Source organism: Rhipicephalus microplus, chromosome 2 (assembly GCF_043290135.1).
Source record: "Rhipicephalus microplus isolate Deutch F79 chromosome 2, USDA_Rmic, whole genome shotgun sequence".
NCBI lineage: Eukaryota > Metazoa > Arthropoda > Arachnida > Ixodida > Ixodidae > Rhipicephalus > Rhipicephalus microplus.
Genome location: NC_134701.1, coordinates 65,841,390 through 65,863,976, shown reverse-complemented (window position 1 = coordinate 65,863,976; position 22,587 = coordinate 65,841,390). Strand labels below are relative to the sequence as shown.

General features: G+C 46.0%; 1 protein-coding gene across 4 annotated transcripts in view; it reads left to right on the top strand.

Moving 5' to 3' along the window:
* LOC142796276 (uncharacterized) overlaps window positions 1–22,587 on the top strand; it is a 159,074-nt gene that overhangs the window by 49,422 nt on the left and 87,065 nt on the right. For all 4 annotated transcript variants that reach the window (XM_075886525.1, XM_075886523.1, XM_075886522.1 and 1 more), the window contains 2 exons: window positions 7,856–7,935; window positions 9,818–10,040. In XM_075886525.1, coding sequence (XP_075742640.1) covers window positions 7,856–7,935; window positions 9,818–10,040 — 303 coding nt within the window. The remainder of the gene's footprint in view (window positions 1–7,855; window positions 7,936–9,817; window positions 10,041–22,587) is intronic.

The window sequence follows — 22,587 nt, the reverse complement described above, 5'->3', positions numbered from 1 at the left end:
AATACCATAACGAGTTTTAAGTTTTGGTTGTTCATCGCCTCGTCACCAAGTGATGCTTCAATCGTCAGCGGGCGTTGATACCTGTGGCAATAGGTTTCCAAAACTTTTCGTTACAACGTTTACGGTCCATGTAATTTGAATATGGCACGCGTGGCATCTCGTCTTCCTTTTCACTTGTTGCAATAAGGAGGACAGGCTCAAGTTTCCGAAGCACCGTTCACCACCCTAGTGCAGAGACGGCAAATCTGCGGTCACTCAGAAGGCCCGTGTTTGCTTGGGTATCATATAGGGCACACGGAGAACGGGCTCTTTGAGTCTTTTATTTAACACTTCACACTTTACGTGCGCCGCTCCTTCGGCATCCTGGAAAGGAGGCGCGCTCCTGCTGCATAGTGAGCTACTTGCTTGTGATGAGTGCAGTGCACGCGTTATGTGAGTGCTTTCGAAAAGTGCGCGACGCCCAAAATTAGAGAACAAGCGGTGCACGTGTCAACGGAAACCGTGTGAAGACGATGACGAGGAACATCGGCACGAGGGCGCTAAAGGGAAATTGCCCAATCAGGAGTCACCACGGAGATTTCAGGGGCAGTATCTTGTCAACACGGCAACCCACAAAGCCCAATGGGAAGCCGAGAAGTCCACCTGGGGAATTCCAGGCAGTTGGCAAAGGGATCTTGGTCCGTTCGGGCAGAAGCAGAATGAAGGCAGCTCACCACCGTCGCAGTCGTGGTTTGCCAGAAGTGCCTGGCAGAGTTCAAGAGTCGGAGCGGCAGGCTTCGCTTGATCTGAAGCTTCGTCGGTCCCTGTTGCCAGCAGGGAGCTACCTCAGCCACCAAGTGCACTGTCGGGCATTAGCCTGAGTGCTTAGCTGCGGCCCCCGTTCCACACGTCTAAGAAGAGTGCCTAACTTCGTCGGCCCTGTCTTCGACGCCTACACCTGCTCCGTCGGTGCATACACTAAGTGACAGCCTTTTCTTCGCCAAGTTCCTCCGACGACGGCGCCCCCGTGCTTGTGTCTGCTTTTCGTGGACAGCCCCGACGCCTCACAAGTAGTAGCACTCACAGGCGAGACTGTTTTGAATACGATTACACTAGACTTGTTTTTGCGACTGCTCAGAGCATTGTACATAGCTTGTGAGATGCTTTGTTCTTATGAGTGCGTGTTGTGTGTTTTGTGTTCGTGTGCTGTTTTCATATAATGTGAAAAAAGAAAGAAGCGCCGCCATTTTTCTTAGAAGCGTTGCTATCCTCGACATAACCTGCTCCTATTGGTTGCTTTATTCCAAAGAATAATCCTATTACACAGCCACAAAAGTTTTAAAATGTCGAAGAGCTAAAAACTGCCATGTGAAGTTCTACTGTGTTCTATGCAAGCAGTACGAAGATAAATGACGTTAAGACTTCAAAGTGGATTATGGCAGTTCATCAATACTTCCGTGGTCTTCTCACATTGAACAATTTTCGATCGTGTCATGTTACGAACAATTATGGGAAGAAACGTAGTGGCCGGATTCATATGAAAACGAAGTGAATTTGTAAACTTAAGCTACAGAAAATAGACAACCGCTGTTTATTTTGAAATTGGGGACTAGCTTTCGAAGGCATCCATTAGTAATGCAAAAGTGGCGAAGCTTGCTAGCTTAATACATCACTGTTAAAATGCCATACCATGAGCCCTGCAAGTGCTTTATTTAGTTGATTGCTGTAGACTTCTCGTCACCGCTCAGTGTAAGTAGAGGTGTATGCTGCATCTTCGTGCTGAGCGTTTACACGTACGGGTCTTGCAAGCAACACCCACCGATAACTTAGCAAGTTGAGGAGGGTTATAATGCTAGGATTGAAGTAATGAGTTCGATTCCCGCATACGCCAGCTGCATTTCCATAGGAGGTAATTGTAGTAAAATTGTGCTTAGATTTGTAAGTATGGCAGACAGGGCATGTTGGGATTGCATATTTCAAGCGTACGGTGGGATGACGCTTATTGCAAACAGAATTGGCACTTGGTGTGTGTCCACCCTCTGGCCACTGTCGTCGTTGCGCCTTACACTTCAAATAGATTCAGGCGCACGAGAAAAAAAACTCAGGCGGCCGGAAAAAATCTGGAGTCTCACACCATGACGTGACTCCTAAAGATATCAGGAATATGCCGCGTAAAATATTATATCCTAGCACGCGCCTGAGCCGCTGGTGATGTGCAGCTGCCGCTATGAAGACGACTCGAAAAGACAATGAAGGTAGCAACAAAATTTTCAATGGTTTCGAGAAAGATAGAAGAGGGGCGAAGTGCTTTACGCGGTCTGGAGGAAAGAAGAACAACACAAGTGCAGCACTGCGGCCCACTTCTATTTTTTAAAATGAACCGCTACCGACTAGCCCAAACAGCTGTTTTCCTACAATACGTATCCAGAAATCGCACATGACTATCAAGTGCAAATATCAGCGCAACTGAAATTATTCTCGATACCAATGGGTATTGTATATTATCACGAAGACCACGCGAGCTGTCAAAACAACCGAAGTGGCATTCGAATCAACGAACACGTTGCGTGATCAGGCGTGGATATTATATTTATTTATTTACAAATGCTGCAGGCCCTACTCGGGACCAAGCGGGAATAGGAATATCATGAAAAAACGATACCACCATTGAAGCTTCGAGCTTTCGATAACTTAAGTAGTAAACCAAAATTAACAAGGAAAAGAAAATGAATAAATAAATACACTTTGCGATATCAAACACACAGCACTATTGAGTGATAAAACATGCACGGATACAATATTTTAACACATGAGATGAGCACTATGCACAAAAAATTCAACGCGACAATTAAATGCAACAAAGCTCTTCAGCGTATAGAAAGCTCTACATATCAAACGAACGGTTATTTAAACACTGGACAAATGATTAAGCTGTGTTAGCGTTTAATACTTCTTTGGGTAATTCATTATATTGTGATATAGCATAAGAAAAAAGGAAGCACTGATGTATATTAGGATTACTAAACGGCTGTTTGGCTGTTTTGTTGTGATTTGTACAACTAGAATGCACGGGGGGCTCAGTTGTGTAGTTTTCCCATAGTTTTCCCATAGTATTTTGTAGTCACCATGGTACAGCTGATATGAAAATTTTGATAATGTAGTTTTTTTTCCGATTCGGCCCCGTCGCGAAGAACTGACACATGGGAAAATGCGATGATGTGGTGTATGTAAACGTGAAGGCCAAGTTTGGCACTCTTTTCAATTTCCTGATCAAGTATTTTTGGTGCGGGCTCCAGATCAGATCCGCATATTCTAATTTTGGTCTGACGAGAGCTTTGTACGCAGTTAACTTTACAGTCGATGAGGTACGACGTAATTTTTTTTTCAAACATGCAAGCTTTTTTAGCGGGTTGCTGCAAACGTTTTCTATGTGTGTTTTCCAAGTTAAACTGCTTGTGAGTGCAAGACTTAAATACTTTATTTGCTGGTCCTTTTTAATGTAAGCATTAAAATTAGTTAAGGAAAATTTTACAACTTCTTTTTCGGTAGCTAAATGTAATACATGCCATCCTCGAAGTATTAAGCTTACCTACCTATGTTTTACACCATACGCAACTTGAGTGCAATGTATCATTTAGTCAAACTTGATTGAAATTGTCAGCCACGTTAGCATATAAAACACAGTCGTCGGCAAAGAGTAGAATCTTCCCAGGCGAATGAACAGACAAACAATTATCATTTATGTAAACCAAGAACATTTAAGGGCCAAGTACCGAACCTTGTGATACTCCCGAGTGAACATTCGATGTATCAGATATACAATCATTAACGGCAACATACTGTTTTCTTGAGGACAAATAACATTCTAAACAACAAATGATATTGTGTTCAATGCGCCTAGAATGTATTTGGTTCCCCAATCAGCATGCAGAACAACATCAAACGCTTTGGAAAATTCCAGAAACACTGCGTCAATTTCACCCCTCATGTTTACTACATCTAAAAAGTCATCCGTTAGCTCAGCTAACTGTGTTATTGCAGATAAACCAAACCTAAAGCTATGTTTATTTGCATTAAGTAAATCAATATACACGAGATATGCCATTTGCTTTAAAAAATACATTCAAGCAGTTTACAAGCTGTGGATGTGAAAAAAAAACTGGTCAGTAGTTCTTCAATTTTAAAGGTTACCTAGATTTGTGAATTGAAACTATTTTCGCAGAGCTCCAGTCATGAGGTAGCACACAAGATTCTAACAATCTTTTCTAAATTATATACAAACACTCTGCCACCCAGATTGCATACCTGTTGAGGAAAACATTCGGTATTTCCTCCAGACCTGGTGATTTTGTAAAATCTAAATTAAGCAAAAGATTCAAAATGTCGTTCTTGCTTAAATTTACTTCCGACATTAGGTTACGAAGCGTGTAAGGTCGTAAGTGTATATCCGATGCTGTCAAAGTTAAAACAGACTTAGCCATGAAACATGCGCAGCTGGAAACATGCATGGTCGAAGTGGGCATAAAATACTTTTTTTTGTGCGCATCTATATGATTTCAAGGGAGCAGTAAATCCAAGGTGGCATTCAACTTACGATTTGATGTTGACGTATGAAAAAAACATCGGCAAAATAGAAACTCTAATGAAACTCAACACTTTGGGTTGCAATATTGTCAGTGACTGAATAGGACAGACGTAAATTTATGCTGTTCACGCTCACTTCCTAATAAATTTAAAGCCGCTCGGCAAACTTGACATTCAATCAATCAAAATCTGAACTCTATACACGAAAGCACGAGAAAGCTTGGTTGTGTTTCGCACCATCACAACACATTTAATGTGATATGAATGCGGTTGTTCACGATCATCACGCACAGAGCACTCGATCAAAGACATCGTCTTTGGTAACTTCATTCGCAATTTTCATAGACTACCGCGCCGCCTAGAGGAATTCAAGAGCATACTCTCAAAGATGATTCGGTAGACGCTTCCTAGTTCGGATGTGCTAGCCTCAGTGTTAACGCGTTAGCAAGAAACGAACAAAACGACTCTGTTTCGTACCTCAGTGAAAATACCAGACAATGCGTGACGAAATAAATATGAATCGTTGTTTGAGAGACAAAGTTTTCGGCAAAATACGGGGCAACTTGTGCGTGCGATTAGAGCCTGTAGAGTACACATATCAACTTCGCTAGACTTTTCGCGGCCAGGTGGAGTAGTTGAAAGTTACCGTCTGACCTTTGCAGTTTGAACTTGCGTTGATATACGTGCGTATATCATTTGTCAGCGCTTTTGCACTGCATGAATATTATATCATTCGTGTACGCGGAATGTAGCACAGGCCTGCAATTAACACTTGCAAACCTTCGACAACGCAGCACTGCTTGATTTCCACGTTTGTAAATAGATTGCAGCACATTGCAAGCGATTCGCTTCTAGCCAAGTGTTGGCGCAAATCGTGCTCTGCGCTCAGATAAACGTGGTGAGTGACGCGTTGTTAGTATTATCAGTCATTCGGTGGAGAGAATTCCTCAGAATACTTTTAGCAGTGGTGTTCAGTGAAAAAGTCTTGACATTGAGGATATTTCACTGAACGTAGAACGCAGCGAGACTGACAGTGACGAGGAACGATGAAGTGATAATTCAAGAGCAGCGAGTTGCACGTCTCATCGCACCATGCGTTAACGTTTTTTTTCACGTTCGTTAGTCATTTTTTTGTATTCATTGTATAAAATCCTTCAGAGGTCAAAATATAAGCATAGTGTTTTGTGCATTGCATGTAGCTCAATTACAGTGTAACTTACAGATCCCCACATGCCGCAAGCACCCTCTAGCTCGAACTGCAATATGAAATGGTTTGAGCAATGAAACGTGCTCTTACAACTACAGCCACGCCTCTCTGCTAACTTCTCCTGCACCTCGATTGTACCGTCCGAACGATCTTGTTCGACAAAATTTCAGAATTTCCCCGTTGCGAAAAGTGTTCGCGTGTATTCATTTCGACATCGTTGTTACAATCTCGCTGATGGAACCTGCAACATACGAGCATGGTCTTTTTGCGCACTGTTGGAGTCTGATAGGGCTTTGACAACAAGCGCAGCATAATTTGAAGCAACTACATGATACTTTCGGCGCAAGTTATCACGATGGCGTAATATGTTTGAAAACCGTCGCTACGTTGAACATTCGGTCCCGTGCAGCAGCTACGGCGTGCTTATAAGATCCCAGGAAATTCCGCCAGGCAGGCTTGGCACAAATTATGTCGGGGTGCCATTCAGTTCATACGTGAATTCGAGTTCGCGCAGTTTTCTGTAACACGCGCCGAATTAAGCAAGGCCATGTTTATGCATGGTCGGTCAGGCACACCACCACCCTTCGCACTGCGGCTAAAATTGAGGTTGTGTACTTCTTGCAGTTCTTATTGTTTGGAAACGTACTTTGTTCTTATATACATTTATTCGACCGTCAACAGTTTATCCGGTGAAAACGACCCGGACTTGTGCGTCCTATCTTTTCCTATGTGAGTTCATAGGTTGATCAGCCTCCCGCAGCATTCTTGGATTGCACGACGTGCCGCCTATAGCGTGCGGCGATTGAGATTTGGTTGGTATCGCATAGATTGTTGAAGAATCGCTCTCGGCTCTTGTGAGATTCCCACCGTGAAAACGTTTTGATCCTATAACAGCTTTCGCTGTTATAGGATCACAACTCGGGTCACGCGCCACCTTATAGTTGACGTCCACTGCCACCGCCGCCAGTGTCCGTAACCAGATTGCACTAAAAAAGAAAATAAAACCTAGCCCCAATGCCACAGTGGAGCTCGAACCCGGGTCCAATGTGTGTAAGCACAGTATTTTACCGCTGAGTTACGCCGGTGCTTGGGAGTTATTGGGAAACTTGATTAGCCAGGCTTGATGTCGAGAAAGAAATCGCGTTGTTATGACCTATAAAGCGTTTTGAAACTGTGAAAGAACAAGGAGTCATCGCACAATGCGAATAGCGTAACGAGTGGGTCTTCTAATTCTTGAACCCATTACAATAGCTTGTTTTTGTTGAGATATTAACTATGGCGCATGCCCACTTGAGGTATCATTTTTCATCGTCGTCAACCTCTGCATAATCAATTAGAACAAAATTACTCGCAATAGCTTAGCGGATACCTCGCTTCTCAGAAGAATGACGAAAAATAGCATAGCGAAAGTCGACCTTCCACGAAAAAATTTCGTCGATAATGCCACAGTAGGTATCAAGCAAGTGTGCTTGCAGTAGTTATCCAATGAGTGTTTAGAAAATGCTCTGAAACGCCGCTGTTTAAACTTTCACTGTGACTGTCCTGCACCTTACGCGAAGGCCTGACGTTTTTTATATTCTTTTTAAACTTCCAAGCAAGTCATAGGTGTGGCTGCACGTGCAGGGCGGCGAGACGATAGCACCTGGAGAGCGCCTGAACGTGCTGAAAGAGCGCAGGCAGAAAGCGTTAGTGGGGTAATGAGTGACCGATTTTTACTAGAAAGGCGGCATAACGCGAGCGGCGCAGCGCCCTCCGGCCGAGGTTGGGAAGTCTATGAAAAATTTTCTTTGCAGATCAGCATCAGTCTGCGTCAGTCGCTTGAACTAGCGTGTTTACCTTATTGTTAACGAATAGCTATGGAACACTAACTAACGCGGCCACACAGCTTCCTTGAGTGCAATAAAACGCGTGACTTTTTTTTAGACCCGTAGAATTCCGTTCCAATACCAGTTACAACATTCGAAGGCCTTGGTAAAATATACTCAGGAAGAACACGCTTGAAATTATTTAGGCATCCATGATGAAATCAGTTTTTCCAAAATGCTGCACCGGTATCAAATCAGCTCCATTGCTTCATTCACGCAGGATCCCATCATAGCTGGTTTTGTGGTTATGGACATAGGCTCGTATGCCGTATACAGGGGCACCTATAAAGGAACAGATCCGTAAGTATTAAGTTTCATGTTTTTCATCACCTTAGAAATTACGGTGAAAGTTGAGAAGAGCAGACAAAACAATTTTTGAAAGCAAAAAAAAAAGCAGACATCGGTGAAGAAAAAAGGGTGTTTTTTTTTGTTTTTTGAAAAAGAATAGCCCTCTAGAGCACTCAACGCGGATGGTTCACCAGCGGAACTAAAATTCAGGGCAGAAATGTTTATCGTGGCGCTAATCTCAACTATTCACCTAGTTCCTTTTCTCTGAATGGTTCCATCTTCACTGAGATCATACAGGGAATTTGTGACCGTTGGCTGTGTCCTTGATTCTAAGTGAGCCTTTGGCTATCATAAAAGAATTCACCCAATTTTCTGCAGCCCATACGTTTTTCTATGTAGGACTATTCATTTCTGGTAGATCAATAGTTCGTTGTATTGCTTGCGTCAGGCATGTGGGAAAAAACAGACTAGAAGTTCTCGCGTACAAATGTAGGACGAATTTGGCTTTCGCTTAGTCATTTGCGCAAACGCCTGATATTATCATAACTGAACAGAGAATTTTCAATATACTCTTGAAACTTTATATAAGAAGATGTGGTGGTGCTGAAGAAATACTCAGTCCCTTTTTCAAAGCAAACGCTGAATTCGTTGCGCAATATTTATGAATTCTTCTTATAAAATCGTTCAGTAAAGGACAGCCAACGTGAAACCACTTCATAAGAAACGAAGTATGAATTAATACTTAAATGAAAACAACAATTATCTGAGGCTTTTGAAGTTGCTTTACCGTCAAGTTCACAACGTTTTTTCAGAGTTTTATAGGCTCAAAATGCCCCTGAGTATAAACCTGAAATAAACAAACGCTATTTCACATTGACCTAATGTCAGCTCGTTCATGAGTAAAAAATTGTGCTAACTAACGCAATTTATAAAATTTTCGCGAATGAACTCAATAAGACTTCTCACAAACTTCTTTTCAAACTGGTTGACATGGTTAAAATAAGAAAATACTGAAACTAATTTTATCTTACTTATACAGCCGGCAGCAGTTCGTTTTCAGTAAAAATAAATAGTTTGAGAGGGTTTCTGTGAAACCTCATGTCCCCCGGTGATCTGTATTCGTTCCGCTTCGGTTTGTTGTGTTCATCAGTGACACTGTGAGCGGCATATCCGTCAGGATAAAACTGTGTGCACATTACTTGGTTATTTACTGCAACGTACAAATTTTTTCATGGGTTAAGGTTAAACGGGCCTGCCTTCAAAAACGTTGTCCTGTAAGGATACTTAGCGGATGCTTAAAAGCTATAAAAATATAGCGCAATAATGTGCATTTTAAGCATCAAATTTCCACTTTTATGCCAGTATGATTGTAACATAATATTCTTCGCATAGGTGCTGTATTACAAGGAATTGAGGGTTCGCCATGTAGACATTTTTTTTTCTTTCAAGTTAGCTGTTCACCATCTGTGTTTTTTTTAATATTTTGACGTACAGCCATCCCCTTCTAAGGGTGAAGTAACATACACAGTATCCTTAAAATTCAAACAATAGTTTTTTGGACTTTTTGGTTCACATGGCAGATACAATGCGAACTATTGTGGAAACAATTTCACTGACTTCTCTGTTTACCGAATCCAACAGTGCAACCTCTGTTGCGTTGAATAGACGTTTTCCCGATGTTTCGGCTTTCTCCACTCCATAGTTTACAGAGTTGCGTTATTCAGGCAGCACATCAATTTCGTTAATGTATATTAGAGCTTTAAAATATCTAGTATTTTTTTGACGAGCGTTTCCCGCTTGATAGCTTAGTTGTGTTTTATTGTAGTTTTCTGCTTCCTAGAGAACAGCTTTTATTTACAGCAACGCCAATTGTTTTCTGTTTACTTGTTTGCAGAATAAAGATAATGGCTACTGGGTCAGTGCGCGATCTCGGAAAGCCGCCTAATGCAAATGATGCCGTAACAATCGGCATTCGCAAGAACTTGACCATGTACGTATTCATCGCGGATTACGGCACAGATCCTGTTGCGGCACCATTCTCGGAACTGGTGGACGAGGGAGGCCACAACTACGTCCCACGATTCTCACCAAACTTCATTATTAAACAGGTTCAAATTGTGAGTAACACTTATAATCTGTCTCTGACACGTTGCGACGTCTTTGTGTATATTTATACAAGTCTGTTCCTTACTTCCGACATTGATGCCTACCATTATTGTTGTATTTTATAGAGTACAATAACTCCAAAACAATGCAAGCTTCAGTGAGTTGGTAAGCGTTCATCTGACAGATACAGCGCATACGAGGACAGTAGAGTTGTGTAAAGGTTTGTGTCTGCGGTGGACACCTACACTTCGGCACGACGAGGAGGGCGCATGTCCTGTTGAGATGATAATCATAATGCCTTGAATTATGGATCATACTCACTCAGGAGAAGCAGCGAAGAATTCATTACATGAGTTCTAACATATATCTGCGTAGCTGACGCACCAGCGGTGAAAAGACGACAACGAGGAAGTGGTCTTTCGGTTGCGCGTGCTGCTTCCATCTTAGTCGACGCCATACGCATCATTTTGAATATAGATTCTCAATAGACACACCTCGTGTCATTTTTACGTAACATCTTTGTGGTGGAGATGCTGGGTACATCCCCGTCTTCATCACGAAGCTCCGCAACGGCCGCATCATCATAGGTCCAACCATGTCACAGGTTGAACAACCATCGTCTTCGCCACCTGCCCCTACCGTGACTTCTACATACGTCGTTCTACCTCCTGCTCGTGATCCCGGTGTATTTTCCGGTCAGGATGGCGTTGACGTCGACAAATGGATAAACCGGTACGAACAGGTCAGCGCAAGCTATAGGTGGGACCCGACTCTTATGCTTGCCAATGTGCTTTTTTACCTCGATGGCCCACCGCGCGTGTGGTTCGAGATGCACGAAGCGGAGATTACGAGCTGGGACTCCTTTAAAAAAAAAGATCCGCGACCTTTTTGGTGACACCATTGGGCGGCAGATCGCAGCGCGGAATCAACTGGCGGCCCATGCACAGACGTCGACGGAGTCGTACGTCACGTACATTCACGGCGTCATCGCCCTATGCCGCCAGATTGACGAGCACATGAGTGAGTCGGAGAAAGTGGCCCATGCGCAGAAAGGCATAGCAGACGACGCATTTAATCTACTAGTTTACAGCAACGTTGCCACCGTCGACGCCATCATTAAAGAGTGCCGGCGGTTCGAAGAAGCCAAGAGCCGCCGTATTACTCAGCGATTCACCCAGCTGCCCAACACGGCCGCGACCTTATCGTGTGAAGCCGCCCGCCAGTCCCCCACGTATGACAACGTCACACGTATTGTTCGTCGGGAAATCGAAGCCGCCTGTCCGGCTCCTCTTCAGCCACCCGTTTTCGCAACGCTCGCCTCTGACCAACAACAGCCGTCAGTGGCGTTAATACAAGCTGTGGTGAGGCAGAAGTTTGCGAATCTCGGACTTCCCTCAGCATGTCCCCTGACTCGCCCTGAAGTCCCGTCCTACTCCCGAGGACATACTCGCCGTTCACCTCCAACAATGCCCTTCCGTAACCCTTCGGAATGGCGAACACCCGACGACCGGCCTATTTGTTTTTCCTGCCACCAGCCTGGGCACGTTTCTCGCTATTGCCGCCGCCGTTGGTCAAACCAACCACGTCAGACTTTCTCTACTTCGGCGCTCCTGCATCCGACGAGCCCTCGACGTTCAGACGCCACACCCTTCAATTTATATTCGTCGTCATCTTACGAGCCTTCCACTGACGCCCCTTTGCCCGGTCGCCGCTACCCTGACGCCCCTTCGTCCGGTCACCGCAGCTCTCGCTCCCCGTCGCCGCTACGTCGCCAGTCCCGCTCTCCGCCACCTCGGCGCTTTTCCTCGCCGAGCTTCTCTGGACGACTGCAGCAGGAAAACTAGATATTGCAGCTTATAGAGGTGAAGCTGCAATACCAATGACGACCGAAAATCCTCTACTGACGCTTCCCACGCGCCATAGTCTGCTTGAAGTACAAGTCGACCATGTTCCTGTGACCGCCCTCATTGACACAGGTGCGCACCTGTCTATTATGAGCGCTGCTCTACGCTGCCGCTTACAAAAGATTATGACGCCATCTACGACGCAGGCAATACGTGTTGCCGATGGCGGTGCTGTACCAGTAATCGGAATGTGCACTGCTCGTGTCAGCATTGCCGGTCGTCACGCCGTGGTCCTTTTTGCCGTGCTAGCCTGCTGCCCTCATGACCTCATACTTGGCCTTGATTTCCTTTCGGCACACTCGGCCTTAATTGATTGTTCGTCTGGTACCCTCAGCCTTGATCTACCAATCTTTGCCGACTACTCTGCAAAGCCCACCAGCCACTTGAGCCCAACCACTTTTGTTCGCCTGCCACCTCGAGCCGTCACGTACGTGTCTTTGTCATCGACCCCTCCCGTTCCTGACGGTGATTATATCGTTACGCCAATTACTGACGTTCGGCTGACGCGCAATGTTACTGTGCCCTATACCATCGCGACCATAGCGGATAACTGTGTGTTACTTCCGCTCCTTAACTTTGGTTTACCCCTCAAGTGTTGCCCTGCCAGATGTCTCTAGCCCAGCTAACTGCCATAACAGAGGACGGTGTCAGTGTTGTCGCTGTATCTGCTCTTGATCGAAGCGCAGTCTCACGGTCACCCAGCTCAGACGACGGTATGTTTCGAAACATGATTGGATCGGAGCTGTCGCCTCACCAGGCCGACGCTCTCTGCCAAGTTTTGGCCTCATACAATGACATTTTCGACACCGACGATCGTCCCTTGGGCCAGACTAAAATTGTCACTCACCGAATCAACACTGGTGACTCTGCGCCCATTCACCGTCGGTCGTACCGCGTGTCAGCATCTGAGCGAGAAGTGATTCAGAAAGAAGTGGCCAAAATGCTTACGAAAAACGTCTTCGAACCATCAACGAGCCCTTGGGCATCTCCCGTGGTATTAGTAAAAAAGAAAGACGGCTCATGGCGTTTTTGCGTTGATTATCGCCACCTCAACAAAATTACCAAAAAAGACATGTACCCTCTACCACGCATTGACGATGCCCTTGGTTACCTCCATGGCGCCACCTTCTTTTCATCGCTCGACCTCCGATCTCGCTTTTGGCAAATTGCTGTAGATGACATGGACCGAGAAAAGACCGCCTTCGTTACCCCTGACGGCCTTTACTAATTCAAGGTCATGCCATTCGGGCTCTGCAACGCTCCAGCGACCTTCGAGAGAATGATGGACACGCTCCTACAAGGATTTAAATGGTCGACATGTTTGTGTTACCTGGACGACGTGATCATTTTCTCACCTACCTTTGCAACCCACCTTGAACGCCTTTCGACCATTCTATCCGTATTTCGACGGGCCGGCCTGCAGCTCAATTCCTCCAAGTGCCACTTCGGTCTTCGTCAGATTACCGTATTTTGTCACCTTGTTGACGCTGCCGGCGTACGGCCAGACCCGGCGAAAGTACGCGCTGTAACAAACTTCCCAGTCCCACGCTCTGTCCATGATGTTCGCAGTTTTGTGGGCCTCTGCTCCTACTTTTGCCGGTTCGTGAAAAACTTTGTGGCACTCGCACGGCCACTCACCGACCTTCTCAAACAAGACGTGCCATTTTCTTGGGACCCTCCTCAAGCTGACGCCTTCTCTCAGCTAATAACCGCTCTAACGACACCTCCTATTCTTGCACATTTCGACCACGATGCTCTCACAGAAGTGCGAACAGACGCGAGTGGTCACGGAATTGGTGCAGTTTTGGCGCAAATTCAACGGGTCAACGACCGTGTAATCGCGTACGCGAGCCGTCTGCTTTCTAAGTCTGAACGCAATAATTCTATAACAGAACGGGAATGTCTCGCTCTTGTTTGGGCGGTTTCGAAATTCCGTCCTTACTTGTATGGCCGCCCTTTCCGTGTCATCACAGATCATCACGCGCTGTGTTGGCTTTCTTCTTTGAAGGACCCCACTGGACGACTTGGTCGTTGGGCATTACGCCTACAGGAGTATTCCTACTCGGTTGCTTATAAGTCTGGACGTCTCCATCTGGACGCCGATTGCTTATCCCGCTACCCTGTTGATCAGCCGGACGAACCAGACATTGAGCATAGCCTCAGCGTCATGTCAATGTCCCAGTTTCTTCAAATTGGTGATGAACAACGTCGTGATGCTTCTCTGCGACAACTTATTGACCGTCTCGAATCTGCTCCGAACGACACGTCACTTCGCATGTACGTCCTCCTGAATGGCACGCTGTACCGTCGTAGCCTCCAGCCAGATGGCCCTGAGCTCCTTCTTGTCGTGCCGAAAAATTTGCGTTCAACCGTGCTGCACGAGCTTCACGATGAACCAACTGCTGGTCATCTGGGTGTATCTCGGACCTACGACCACGTGCGTCGCCGCTCCTTTTGGCGCGGTCTCGCCCGGTCCGTTCGCCGTTACGTGTCCTCCTGCAATAAATGCCAATGTAGGAAGCGACCTACTGCGTCCACGGCTGGACTTCTTCAACCGATCTCCATCCCAACCGAACCTTTCTTCCGTGTTGGTATAAATCTTCTCGGTCCTTTTCCCGAGTCGAAATCGGGCAACAAGTGGGTCGCTGTTGCTATAGACTACGCGACTAGGTATGCCATCACTCTAGCGCTCCCCACTAGCACCGCTACTGACGTTGTGGACTTTTTGCTCCACGACGTCATCCTACAGCATGGCGCTCCTCGCCAATTACTCACAAATCGTGGCCACGCATTTTTGTCCCGTGTGATCGACGATCTTCTGCGCTCTTCCTCGACGCACCACAAGCTGACCACTTCCTACCATCCCCAAACAAATGGCCTTACCGAACGGCTAAATCGGACCCTAACGGACATGCTCGCGATGTATGTGTCCTCCGACCACCATGACTGGGACCTGGCGCTACCTCACGTGACCTTCGCGTACAATTCTTCGAGGCACGACACCACTGGTTATTCACCTTTTTATTTGCTTTATGGCCGTGATCCGACGTTACCACTCGACACCTTACTTCCAACCACTACAACGCTGTCTACCGAATATGCACGCGACGCTATTGCTCGTGCCGACCACGCACGTCAGATCGCCCGCTCTAGACTTTCGGCTTCGCAAGCCACCCAGAAAGCCATCTACGACAGCCGGAATGCTGACGTTCACTTCTCAACCGGTTCTCTTGTTCTCCTGTGGTGCCCAGTTCGTCGAGTTGGCTTATCAGAGAAGTTATTGTCTCGCTACATGGGTCCTTACCGTATCATCTGCCAGGTAACTGACGTCACCTATGAGATCATTCCTGCATCTGAGACCACAAGCCTGCCTGCAACTACACCCAGTGATGTAGTGCACGTCAGCAGGCTAAAATCTTACCACCTGCCTACTGAAGACCGTAGTTAATGCGCACCGAGACGGCGCTTTTACCGCCGGGGGGGTAATGCTACGTAGCTGACGTATCAGCGGTGAAAAGACGACAACGAGGAAGTGCTCTGTCGGTTGCGCGTGCTGCTTCCATCTTAGTCGACGCCATACGCATCATTTTGAATATAGATTTTAAATAGACACACCTCGTGTCATTTTTACGTAACAATATTTATATAGGAAAAATAACGTACGCAAAATCAAAGCATCGCAATAAATATTTTTTTCCTACCGTTCAGACCAGAAATTATGATCATGTTTTTAACTGAAAAACGAACATGAATAAAAAGTTATATGACAACAATAAATAACCTTATTATGTGAAACTATTACTGCACTAACAAGTTGCAAATATGCAGCTAAAATCTGTTTCGTTTCATATCATGAAGGTTAGCACTGGCGGCATTAAAAGAATTCTTGTGGCTGAAGCCCAAAGCGGAAGCACCAAAGGAAAATATATTTGCAATTATGATATTAGAGAATTGAATACCAAGAATTCATTGCCTTAGTGTCGTGTACCGGCAACAGGGTAAAAAAAATTGTCCTATTTTTCGCGTTTCTAAACAAAAGTGGCATAGAAGACATATCATCAGACGAGCTCTGTGTTAATACAAATTTAACGAGGCGACACGACACCGTAATCTAGTTATTACATCTTTCAATAGTCTCGCAAGGCACTACTGAATTTTCCCGTAAATCTTCAATGGTTACACTCTGTCGATAACGTTATTGGTTTCGTGGCATCTGCACGAAGCGAAATTGTTCAATATAATATCGCAGCTATTGTGGCCATTTCAGAAAAGACTGAAAGCTTTACACGATTTGATGCCACTCGTTCTAGAGATATTTAGTCCTATTACACAAGGACTCAGTATCGGTACTAACTTTAGTAGCTTGAGCTTTGCTATGACGAGCGTAAGAAATGTCGTTAAAGGCATTGGTTTTGATGACCCTGTGAGTGACGTACAGACAGATAGGGAGTCGCTAAAGAAAGACAGGTAGTCGGCAAGCACCCTTAACCCTTATTATTGGGCGCACACGCCCATCGACTTTATGCATTCCGGCAGCCTCTATATAGCAATATTATTGTATTATGGCCAATAAACTGTCATTTCAACCATCCTAGAAGAATTGTCAATAGTTCTGCTACACAAACGGAAGTGAAGTGTGGTAGTCTTAGTAAAAATGACCAACCAAGCAAGTGGGAGTATATTCCTACACCTGTGTTTTTGTCCATCCATGAAGCTTCTTGGCTATCATACTGTGGGGTTTAAAGAGAAATAAAACAGAGTGAAGGCACAAATGACCGTGAAGATCGCCGAAGCAGCTTCGTCACTCTCCTTTTCCGGCTTCCCTCGGTTCCTACTTGCGGGTACACTTTTTTGTAACAATTCTCTTCTCTTTCACGAAGCCCTTCGGGTGATTTATTCCAGAATCTTTCGTGTGTATGGCTTCAAGCAAGCAACATGCTCCACTTCAGTCGTGGGTTGACGATGGCCACTTGGAGACGCGCTATCTCGCAACCGCCTTAGTTTAGGCGAAAATCTGGGGTAGTTTGCATGAAGTTTTAGGCTTGAGCCACATAGCCGTAAGGAAGTCCAAAGCCAAACAAAATCACCAGGAACTTAGGTAACGTATCATCGTTGGCTATCGGAACGTGTATGAGAGTAGTCTTGCGGGGTCACTGTACGTAAGGGTGCAAGTCACCCAGCCTCTCTTGCGCAACACACCATCTCGGCGATAGACTAGCAAAAGAATAGATAGTGTTCAGCATGTGGCGTGGTGAGCGAGCGTAGAGGAATAAAAAAGGGCAGTAACCTGTTGTTTAGTGTTATGCAGAGTTGTAAGCGTATGTCACGAATGGTAATACTTTGTCCCAGTTCTCGTGGTCCTATGCGACGTACAGTACGGTCCACTGTTATGGGGAACACGTGAACGCGTAGCTGCAGCCCATGTGGCGTAGACTGGTAGCCAGATTTGTAAACGTGGCGCACGTGCATAAATCACGAAGGCACAGCTTCTCGGATTCCGTCTGCTACTTTCCACCTGTGCGCTTGCCGAGTGCTTTCATTTTTTCGTGAAGCGATTCATGCCGCCACGGATCTGCCAGCGCCCCGTCAGGAAGTCAGCAGGCCCATAAAAGGTTCAGCTTACTTCTACTGTGATATATCTCACCAGTTTTTAAATGATGCGATTCACAGCCACAGTAGGCAAAATTCGATTAACGGTGATATGCAATGTTAATAAACGCCTAATAATAAATGTTGGCATTTACCATCGCAGAACAGCGATACGGTTTCGAGCGACGCAGTAAAAGGCTCGAGATAATTCAGCCACCTGAGGTTGCAATGAAAGTACAAAGGCCTCGAATATTCCCGTCTCCATCGATAATGTGGCTGTCGTGGTCGGAATTCGATCCCGTGACCTCAGTCCAGCACTCGATTACCATAACCTCTATACCATAATGGACAGTCAAGGAAACACTTAAGAAATAAATATCTTTGAAGCATCAATACGTCGTGATTCCCATGTTAAGGCTCTGACTTTCTACAATCCGGCAAATATTAGAGTTAATGTTCAAAATCATGTGAGTTTTTGATTAAGAAGCAACATCTGAATGAGCTACGTATTTTGAATTGTGATAGCGCGCACTTTTATGCGCTTCGCCAATACGTGCGCTTCACCAATACGTGTGCGCATGAAAAATGAAGTGCGTAAAACACGAAAGAGAAAACGTATTGGTCATATTTTTGTGAGAAAAGATCGAGGAGAAAAGTTCTACGGCCTCTTAACGTTCGAAGAATGAAAAGCTTCGTTCATTATTAGTTAATGTCACCTCCAGCGTTGAGTACGGCCTCCAACCTTGCAGGCGGGGACATGAACAAACTACGGTGAAGGATGAATCACGCTTAAGCCGCTCCCACTCTTCGTTATTGGATACTCAGAGGTCATCCACAGATTTGACGCGGAGAGTTTGGCGAGAGAGAGATCATTTCATTCTGACCCACACATTTTCAATTACGTTCAATTCAGGTGACTGGGTGGAAGTTGGAACATGAGCACCATCACAGTCTTCAGTGGCCTGTTTACTACGGCAGCGACAGCACGCTGACTGTATCCTTTAGTTAAAGCTCGACCATGAGAAGGCTTTCCGTCTCAGGGGCCCTGGCCATGTCACATCTAACAGCTGGCACCCCCAAAACTTTGTTCATAGAAGAATTACGTCCACAGCTGAGGAATTCTGTGAAAGCGATAACAAAGCCCATAACTTGAATGACGTATAGTGTCAGGGCTCACAGAAATGTTAGTAGTAAGGCTTGCACAAAGCTCGAATCAGTCGGCTTCCTTTGATAGCAGACAAAGAAATTGGTGCTTCATGCATCGTGCACAGCCGGCTCTTCCCCAACCGCTGAAACCTCACGCCCCGTTAGCGCGCGCCGAGTGCTAGGGTGGGGAAGTAGGAGACGACGCAAGGCACAAACTGCCCTTGCGATTCTGTGCGCATGCTCCGCCTTCATGAATATTGCCAGCAGTTAGCGCCCCGCGGACTACCGGCTACGTGCTCACGTGTAGTGCTCCCCCTATTAGTGGACCGTACTGTACATCGGCAACACTGTCATCACTGCTCGGTTTGTGCACTTGGTCAGTCCATTAGTTTGTGGGTGGTAGGCTCTCGAGTGCCTGAACTGAGAGGCACATGATCGAAGCAATTATTTAATAATGACAGCAGAAAACTGATGATTGCGGTCATTTATCACTCGACGAGGCCCGTGGGGGAGAACGATGGAAGGAAGTATAAACTCGGGAAACCTGGGCTGCCGTGGCAGAAGTCAAGGCCGCTGTTTCACAATACCATGTCATGTAACCGGCACATACTATTATCCCCTTTTTGCCTCAAGACGAACGTGGAAAGTGGCCGATCAGGTGTATGCCAAGCTTTTAAAAGGAGTGTTAGGTGGCGTTATTGGTTACAGGTAACTGACTACAGTTCAGGTATGTCTCTTGTGTCTCTGACATTGCGTACAACTAGCCACATAGGTCTCAACTGTGTTGCACACTTGGTGCCAGTAGAATCGGTCTTTGGTACGAGTAGTGCTCGTGCAGTTGCTGAGTGACCAGACGTCGGGTCATTGTGAGTAATACGTAGAACCGACGTGTGTAGAGTATTGTGGACCACCAGTAAGAAGCGAGCACGCGATGTCGACAAGTTTAGATGCGAAGCAGCTTTTTAATTAGCCTGTGTAATGCTTCCCTTCCGTCCGCACCGCTTCCCCCCTGCCGCAGGTGTTGAAGCAACGCCAAGTAGCTCGCGCCCTCCTACCAGTGCGTGGTGACGTCTCTCTCCCTTACCTGTTGCGTGCTCGCCACTTGTCAGCTCTTCGTCGATTCACCCTCTCCACTGGTCGCTACGCTCGAGCCCACTCCTAACGTGGGCATCATCCGAACCACGCTGCATCTGTGCATCTGTCGGCGAGAAGAAGCCACAAGTTGGCGAATGCGCGCCTCGTGAATCTAGTGGCACCGACAATGTGGACAGGCAATGTGGACAACGTGCTGCTTCTTGCCGCGCGATCGCACCGACGGTCAGGACGCCATCACGGCATGCTTCGGGCTAGTGTGCGCGTACTTTTCCCAGCCTATACTGACGTTGCGGGTTAGCGCAGCCGATTGCATTCGTCAATGGCAACGTCGCGCCTGGAACACCCACGAGGCTCGAGCCAGGGAAGCCGAACGCATTCGTCAGCAGTAGAAGACCAACGACAGGGACGACATGAGAGTCAAGAACGCCGATCGCGTTCGAGAATAAAGAAAGCGCGTGTCCAATACCAACGAGACGCGAGTCAAGGAGGCCGAGTGCAAGCGTGTTAAGCGCGTTCCTCTTCCCGTGTTTTTTGTGTTTCAAACCAACGTTTTCGAGCAAACGCTAAACCGAGTTTCACCTCAAACCACTCTTTCAGCACCCGCGTCAACGCACGCTTCAACCGGGTCAACGCCGTGCGCACCTCTGCTGCTTCGCATCTTACCAGGGTTCCCTTCGGGGAGATGGTGCACATTTTAATTCTTGTAGAGACTATCTTTGATGCAAAAGGGGCCTTTGGTTACCGAGCCTTGCGTTGGAGGGTAAAGACCTTTCAAGTAAAGTCTTCGTGCTGCTGCAGCGGCAAAATTCAATTGGTTAGGGGAGTCAGCTAGCTGGCAGAGAAGCGACAAGATGGTCAATGTAGTCAGCTTCACAATCTGTCGTACATAGCGGCATCTTGAAAAGGCAGTCCGCGTCAGCATGTCGGGGGTTATTTTTGTACGAATTAGTGAACACATAGTCTTATAGATGAAGGACCCATCAAGCAAGGCATGCGAACGGGTAGCGATTGTTGACCAACCAGCACAGGGAATGATGGTCTGCGACTATTGTAGACGGGCAACCGTAAACGCAGGAGTGAAAGCGTTGCTCATTGAACACTACTGCAGGGCAGTCCAGCTCGGTTACAGTTAGTTGCTTCCGGGCTCGCTAAGAGAACGACTTGCATACGCTATGACATGTTCTTTGTTACCAGAGTGTTCAATGAGAAAGGTCCTGATGCCGACACCACTTGCGTCTTTGTGAATCACGGTTTGAGACGAAGGGTTAAACTGCCGGAGTATTTGTTTTCAAGTTAAGAAATACTTCAGATGGTGAAACCAGCATCATACTCAGAAGCACACTGAAATAGAGTGCTCTTGCGTAGAAGATTCGTTGTTGTGTTGCAGATATCCGCAAACTAGGGTATGAACCGTCGGAAATATGAGCAGAGTCCTACGAAGCTACGATGCTGTTTCACAGATTTAAGTGCTTTAAATGTTGCAACGGCTCTTGTCTTTTTTGGGAATGGTCTTAATCTATCTTTGTTCACGAGATGTCCTATCACTAAAGCTTTGCGCGGAGCGAAAGCACAATTTTTGAATTTGACACAAGCTCCGCCTTTTCCATACAGCCGTGTACAATATCCAGACGAGTGTAGTGCTCCTGAAATGTGTGTCCGAAAATTACAACATAATAAAGGTAACACATACAAATTTGCAGTTTAAAACCCTGCAATATAGTGTCCATGAATATTTCGAATGTCGCACGCACATCACACAATGTAAATGACATGACATTGAATTCGTAAAGGCTGTCTGAGATAACGAATGCTGTTTTTTTCCTTTTCAACTGTGTGCATCGAAATTCATCCATCACCGGATTCTAGATCAACAGAATGAAAATGCAAAGCCGAAAGTAAACAGTCTATTTCGTCATCAGTACCTGTTAGCGGATACATGGCTATTTCGGTAAAGGAATTGAGTCAGTAACAGTCTACACAGAATTTCCACGTGCCATATTTCTTCTTCACAAGAATGACTGGTGAGGCCCAGGCACTCACCGATTCTCTAATCAGCTCCTTTTTTAGCATCTTCTGAACTGGCGTGTTAATAGTCTGGCGTTTTAATGGTGACACTCTGTAAGGTTTCTGCCGTATGGGATGCACCGAGAAGATGTTGATGCGATGATGTACTTGAGAAGCTGGAATTGAAGTAGTTTGACTGCTTTTGGTGAATCTGACCACATTACCATGCTTGAAGAGGAAGTTGGGAAGGGCGTGACTATGGCTTAGGCTTAGTGACTGGCTGATAATTTGTAGGAGTTGTGAATCTTCTGTGCGTTGGGAGACTACACGTCCGTTCTTGCCTGCATCTTCAACAAGTGAAGCAAACGTCGTTGAGGATTGTGGTATGTATAGAGAGAGTTTCATTCCAACAGGCGACCCTTCAGACTATATTGAGCTGTGGATTGCCCACACGCATGTGCTTCCGTTAGCTGCCAACACCGCAGAATGGGGAACTAAACTGCTCTTTTTCAACCAGGCTAAATTATTCGGTTGGGGTGAGGCATCTAGCTCAGCAAGGTCGTCAAAACACAGTAGAACGCACATGGCAGAGTAGACAGGAACAACCTTGTCCATGAAGGCAACAAGCGTGCTGTCATCACGGGTCAAGTCCTGCAAGAGCGCAGTAGGAAAACTACCACCCCCGAAAAGGTTCCCTTGTTTCTCAGTAAACTGCTGCACCATACTCCTGCAAAGTTTTAATATCGAAATAACGCCATGCGTTGATTGCACAACACAGCCAATTTTGTGGGAAACACTTTGCCGTAGAAGTGCACATTGG